We start from the raw sequence: 7,428 nt of genomic DNA on the forward strand, positions 1-7,428 counted from the left end.
TCTTCTGTTCCCAAAAAAAAAAAAAAAAGGAATAGAAAGTGTCAAAGAAGTTATTAACTTTTTCTTATCTATTAATGGCAATAATCATGGTCACTTAAAGTCCATTATAACACACTTAGACGGCTCTATGGTGTTAAAAGGTTGTATTAATTGAAAATTAATGATAAGTACAAACAGAATGACCAAAAAAAAGAGCTAACAAAAAATTTAGTAAATTGCTCGCTAATAAACCTTGATAGGTCTGCCGAAATCCGAAGCCTAATCCAAAACTGAATCAATGCAGCCTACTCCTTTTGTAAGATAGAGTCAGCAAACAGAAGTTTATGGTACAGTAGGTCAGATAAGACACCCGGCCATCACCCCTCAACCATTTCACAAAATTGACACTGGATTCAAATCCACGCCATTGATGTCAAGTTCCACAAGTCATTCGCAACAACGATGTTATTTACCTCTTATAGTTGCAAAATTACAGTTAAATCATATCGCCATCTTAACTCCTTACTATATAGACACACACACACACACACACACACACGCTTCAGGATGATGGTCGAGTGACCCTACCCAAATTAACAACGCAACGACCTGGTATATTTTTGAAAATCCTGGAATGGGCCTCAGCTTAAAAAGAGTGTTTGTAGCAAACAAAATAGACAAGTAGCTGAGAGATTATATCATAATAACTGCAAAACGTTTGCATTCATAGCACACTTCACACACAAAAGTTTATATAAATGTAGAGCAAATACTGGTTCATCAGTTTACAGGAGACCGTCACAATCATGCAGTGGTAGGAGCAGCAGAAGCTGCTGCTGCTGCTGCAGGAGCAGCCTCTCCTTGCTCCCAGAAGGAAGTCTTCTTTCCTGTCTTTGAAACAGTTTGTAGAACAGCATCAGGTTTTACGTTGCCTTTTACAGTTACCTTCTGCTCCTGCAGGTCCACATCAAAGGATTCGACGCCTGAAAAATAAATGGTAAAACAACATACGTCTTCAACCAACTGGTTCTAGGGGAAAACAAAAACTAACGTCAGAAGTTAGCGGTGCTGAAATCTTTTCCACTAATTCAGACAGTATTTGACATATCAATTCAAAAACAAATATCTTGCAGAAGTAAAATTCGTAAAAATCACAGCAACGATAAAAGAATAACCACCTTCCATTCTGCCAAGGACCCTTTTAACAGCTCCAACACAGCCTTCACAGGTCATGCCAACTCTAAGGACAACAGTCTGTATAAAATAAAAAAGGAAATACGTTGTTAAGACATCAGACAAATAATTGTGAAAAGAATTGCTTTAGATAAAAACAAATATAGCAAATCCTTTCATCAAAATGGTATCATAAACAACCAAATTGCTTTTGCTGCTGGCATCTCCAACCTCCATATATTTTAACATGTATTAAAAAATTAATAGAAAAAAATGAAAAGGAAAAGAGAAGTAACAGAGACTACTTAGTCAACAAATGCACTTATGCATACCAATTATTATCAAAAGGACAAGCTCAACTTTGGCCAGCGCACTGAGTATAAATGTGTCACTGCAAATGTCATGGTTTAGATGGTAATTCGTAACAAAAACAGGGTAAGCAGCAGACCGGACAAACCCCATGCTTTATGAAAATAACAAAGGAGAAGTGGCAGGCCCGAACGAACAAAAGGAAAAATAAATGTAAAATATGATTAGATAAAGCTTGTTACCAGTGGCAATTTGAATTTGCTAAATAAATGTTTTCTCTTTTGGAAAGAAAAATTGATCATCTGGACAAGTGCATAAGGATGTTGATGTCCGCTGTTATAGTCTTTACACCTGTCTGTGCTTTCATTCTTTATTGCAGATAGTCACTATAAAATGATCTGAACCATAGATCTTTAACTTCAAGGTTCTCGCTTTAACAAATTCACTAGTGAACTTCTTTAACTATTATTACACAATACTAGTGATGAGTTTCTGATTGTTCCAAGAAGTAATGATGACTTGCCATCAAACAACTAGCTTGCATGCATGAAGTGTTAAAGCAATCACCGCCTTGAGCGGTAATTATAGATGTTTGGTACATGTGGAAGCTAAAATTTAACAACTGAAAATTCCAGTTCAGATCAAAGAAAATAAATTAATATCACATTTTTTAAGGAGATGTTTTCATTACATAAACGGATGACAAATTAGCAGATGAAATATTTATATATATGCAACATAAACTCCACTCCAGTACTCTAATATTTACTTATAAATCTTCCTTACGACCCGGAAACACCCTCATCAGAAAAAAAAAAGGACATCTGCAAGAATTATATAAGCAGTTGCAAGGCAGGTACATGCATAAAAGGTTAAAAACGTAAATCAATAGCTTGGTTGGCAACAAACCAGGTCATATGGAGAACATTTACAGAAAGAAAGATGGTTACATATACAAAACATCCTTCCATTGGTGCACAGTTATTAACCCATTTGCTAAACATTCAATAGAATCTCCATGGAATTCATGCACCCTTCATCATACTCTTAGGGCCTTGTTGGATGCCAGGAGATCTTAAGTCCTGATAAAATCTTCCCTTAAATGCCAGAAGATCTTTAAATTCAAAACATGGAAATGGCAATCGTTTGTAGAGTAAGGGGCAGTTGGTGGCACAACTAATCCCTATTTTCTAAGATAAGATAAAACACCTTGTAAAGTGAGTTAACTAAAGATAAGCTATGTTGCTGGAAGCCTCATTCAGCTTGACTTGTTCCCTTTCCGACGTATTCTCACTCCATTCAACAACCTCTACTACATAATGCTAGCTGAAGCAGGTTTGCAGCATCTAATGATCAGGGTCAAATTCCACCATTTGAACCTCGAAAGAAACCAATCAAAGCAAAAATTTTCTTATCAAGAAAGACTTTAACTGGGCATATATCTCAATCCAAGAAAGATAATCAAAAAAAAAAAAAAGGCAAAGCGGCGGAAGACACAATCGATGTAAAAGTTGAGATCTATCTCTTATAGAATTTTAGCTTTTTCATCATAATTTCTACTAGACACGTTTATCTTGAGAATGTTGTAATCTCTTCTAGCTAAAAGAGGAATCTGATCAATTGTGCAAGCATGAACCTCACTGTTATAAATAGATGCTTGTAACTTAGATTTAAGAGATTGATGAAAGAAAAGAAGACCTAAACTCTATTTTCACCAATTGTCCTATTTAAGGAGAAGGAGAAGAAGGAGAAGGAGATGGAGAAGAAGGAGAAGGAGAAGAAGAAGAAGTAGGAGGAGGAGGAGGAGGAGGAGAGGCTGTATTTTGTTAATGGGAATGGAACTTGCAAATGATTTTCCATTTTTAGGATATTTATTCCTAAGAATCATCAAGAGGATCAGCTTCAAATCCTACATTTGGATAAGTTTCCTAAATAGCATATAATATAATATGATATGATAATATTACTATAAAATAATGTATAATGTTAGTATAATATTATTCTAATAGTAATATTGTTGATAATACAATTAAAATTTGATATTGCATAATAATATAATTAAAATATTATAATAATATTAATATATATTATAAAGTATAAGATATAATTAAATGAATTATGTAATTACAATAATAATAAATTGTATTATTAAAAATTACTAAGATTATTATAGTAATATTGATTTTAATCCTATAACAATATTTTAATCAGCTATCATAATTGTAGAGTTAATGTTAATACAATACTATATCATCATGATACTAATATTAATACTCTTACAATCAGATAAAAAGTAATACAATTATGAATAATAATATATAATATAACTATATAGTATAATATTATATAATAATTGTAAAAATAGACCATAATAGTCATAGTAATATAATTATTGTAACAGTAAAATCGATTAATATAATAGTATTATTAATAATACATTATAAGAATATAATGTTTTATTAAATGACATATAATAAAGTATTTAATAATATCAATGTTATGAATATAAGTATTAGTGTTATAATAAAATATTATTTTCCATTATATTATTGTATGATGATGATTATTAATTATAATACTAACGTTAGTTATGATTTTAAAAGTAGCAGGGTAGGGATCTTAAATGGGTTCGCCTTATTTATCGAGACGACAGGGTGAATCATCCTGGTTCCCATTAGTTTGGTTCATAGGCCCCGAATCAGGCAATTCCAAATGATACAACCAAGGATGGTCAAGGGTAAAGGATCATCATACTAAGATAAGTTACCACATCTCACAAGAAAAGTCAAACAAATGTGGCTGCTTCAAATGAAACTATTGGATATTTCACATAAAGCTTGCTCACATTTGCATGTTTTCTTCCAATTCTGTACCTGCTTCTTTTCTAGCTCACATCAGAATCATCAACAGCTTCCATTTTATTCAATGTAAGAATGGCTATAGAAGCATAGAATTAATAATTCAAACATTTAATCCAATTCTTATTTTTATTTTCTTGAATACAAGAGGGCAACATTAGTTTAATGGACAAAATGTGTATCCTTAGAAATTTCTGCACGAACCTCAAATATTAAGCCAAAGTGAATTTATTGTTGCTTAAAAATAAAACTTTGTAGCTTTAAAGTAAAAAAATTACTTCTAAATTAAGTGCTTAGTAATATCATTTGAGAAGCGTTTCTATGAAAAGCAAAAGTCATCAAAGAACTTCTAGGAGAAGCTAGAAACCAAATTTATAACTTCTTTTGTGAGATTGCTCCAAGTCTTTCAAATATGGTAATCCTATCCTTAAAAAAATGTGGTTATACAAATGTGATCATCAAATATCAGATATATCAAAAATATTTTTGGTCAATAACCTAATGAACTTAAATTAATAAGTTTTTGAAAATATTTAAAAATATAAGCAATACCAAACATGCCTTCAAAGCACATCATCCAGGAACCATCTTGCATCCACAGCAAAGCAATAATCTCATAAATTGTACACATAACAGGCAAATAATATATAACGTTACATACGTACGTACATACATACATATGTGTGTGTGTGAGTGTCTATATATGTGTGTATGTATGCATGTATGTCTATCTATGTGTGCATGTATGTATCTACACATATACATATATATATGAAAGAGTGACAGAGAGAGAGAATACAAAAAAAACATTTTTCTAGACCTCATGAAATAAGTGCTCAGGTGTTTGAATTTGATGTAGCTTCAATAAACGAACTGATGCCAAATCAGAGTTTACACAGGCTCAAGGAATGTACAATCTATCGTATCAAAAAAAAAACAAAACATAGTCAGTAATTCGTATGCCACTTCATCTTAACCTCTATCTCCCACGTTGTAAAATATAGGGACTCTCATACTAACATGATAGCCTAGAATCCTAAAGGATAGAGCTGATCAAAAGAAAACTTATAATGCAGACAAAACCTGATAAAAATCAACTTCAGGATGAAAGGGCTCAGACAATTTTTACTTTCTTTTTCTCCACAAACCTCCATCACCATCTCAATATCAAGTTAGCATTTTGTGTAATTAATATGCTATTCTACTACTAGAAAAAGAACGACGAGGCTTACCGCTATTGCCTTAAGCTACCAAGTTTGATACACGGCAAATTTCAATTGGCATCTAACATACCATATCTCATTACTTAGAACAAAGGATTCCGCCTTATCGTCCAAGAACCAAATCTTTTCATCCAATAAACTTAAGGCAATTCCAACTTCAATAATGAAAACCACAACCCCCAATTAAGCGCATGAACTAAACCTATATGGACATAAAAAAGAGATCACAGTTTGTCACTGTACCAAGACAGTTGATAACAGATGCAGACATTTAATCTAATCCATATAAGATGGTTTAAGCATGTAAACATACAGGAACGGATTTCTTATCATGAAGAATGGGAGTTAGAATTCCAAATATCTACACAATTAAAAATAACTAAAAAGGTTACAATTTGCTAACCTTATAGAGAAAAAACTTACACAGGCCTCTCTTGCACAATCAAGGAGACGATCGGATAAACCTAAGTAATGAGAATCGGGACAAGAATCGATATGTCAGATCTTCGCACCCAAGAACCCGATTGAATGAACCCTAGATCCGACAGAACTCTAGAATTTCCAGAAATCAATAAAAAATAACAAGAGATAGATCCCGAATTAAAATCGTGGCTCTACACGACCAAGAATCCGATCGAGGCGAACCCTAAATTTGATCCAACTACACTAAAGTATGATAATAAAAATTTCGATAAAACTAGAGCATGAACGAGAATTGAATCAAGAAACGGAACCAAAAGTTGACCAAGAACGAGAATCGAATCAAGGTATGAAACCAAATGTCGAGCAAGAACAAGAATTGGATCAAGAGACGAAACCCGAGAGGAATACCTCAGCCATCGCGTAAAAGAAGCTTCCCAACTCCGCGGGTACCCGACGACGACGCCTGAGACTTCTGCTCCTCCGGCGGGTAATAAATAAGCGGGGTAAGGGGTCGGCGTGAAAGGGAAAGAAGGAGATAAAAGTCCAGGGCCGCCCACCATGCGCCCATTGTTAGTTTAATAGGTGTCATTTCGTAAATATATTGTACTTTCATGGTGCTTTTGTAGCAACAAATTTGACTTCCCAGCCTCATGCGAGGTCCTACGATTCGTGAACTAGATGCTATGATGTGTTAATATTCGTGCATGGTGATAATGAACGGCGGATGTCCAGTCTCGCATGGTATCCATCTGCGCGGCTGCGCATCCAGAAAGTCGGGTCGGTTGGCGGGCTGCGCGAAAAACAAGGTGCGGTGGGGTAACGAAATTCAAGGTGGTTAAATGTCACGTAAAAATTGATTAATTTTTTCGTTAACCAATTAATTCAGAACCAAACATTTATTCATTAATGATATTTATTTATAAAAAAAATATTCATCTAATAAATAATTAAATTATTTTTTATTAATTAATAAAATAAATATTTAATTTTATTTTTAAAATATTTCTTCACACCTCTAATATCTTGATCATTCAATATTTAATATCTTAGACATTTATTTTTTTTTTCAAACTTAAAAAATATAAAAAATTATAAAATATATATATATATATATTTTAATAATTTATTCAAAAAAATAATATAAAAAATATGGATAATAAATTTTAAAAATATTTTTTATATACAAAAAATATTGATAAATAATTTTTTTATTTAAATATTATTTAAAAAATATTTATCTAAAAAAATATAATTTTTCAGATATATTTTTTATCTACGAAAGAACGAACTCTTATGATACACCAAATGGTTGATTTGGTATGCCTGCTATCGATTAGGTGGCTATTGGCCGCTTGATGAGTGGAGCCGCGCTCTTCCTTGGTGTTACATAGAGTTTTCTAACAATTTAGAACGAAGCAAGGCTGTATGGGCCTGGTCCAAGACCTAGGCCGAAGTGGAGGTTT

At 32.8% G+C, this 7,428-nt stretch overlaps 1 protein-coding gene across 2 annotated transcripts; it reads right to left on the reverse strand.

The window, feature by feature from the left end:
- Nucleotides 1-653: 653 nt before the first annotated feature.
- Nucleotides 654-6,517, reverse strand: LOC105033880 (copper transport protein ATX1). 2 transcript variants are annotated; one of them, XM_029261426.2, is made up of 4 exons: nt 6,374-6,517; nt 1,485-1,543; nt 1,158-1,233; nt 654-962 (listed from the first exon to the last, which is right to left on the reverse strand). In XM_029261426.2, the coding sequence occupies exons 3-4, from the start codon at nt 1,210-1,212 to the stop codon at nt 784-786; spliced, it is 234 nt and encodes a 77-aa protein (XP_029117259.2). In that variant the 5' UTR covers nt 1,213-1,233; nt 1,485-1,543; nt 6,374-6,517; the 3' UTR covers nt 654-783. The 2 variants fall into 2 exon arrangements, with proteins under 2 accessions (XP_029117259.2, XP_010907148.2); XM_010908846.4 differs by lacking the exon at nt 1,485-1,543.
- Nucleotides 6,518-7,428: the final 911 nt, after the last annotated feature.

This window comes from Elaeis guineensis, chromosome 9 (assembly GCF_000442705.2).
Source record: "Elaeis guineensis isolate ETL-2024a chromosome 9, EG11, whole genome shotgun sequence".
Taxonomy (NCBI): domain Eukaryota; kingdom Viridiplantae; phylum Streptophyta; class Magnoliopsida; order Arecales; family Arecaceae; genus Elaeis; species Elaeis guineensis.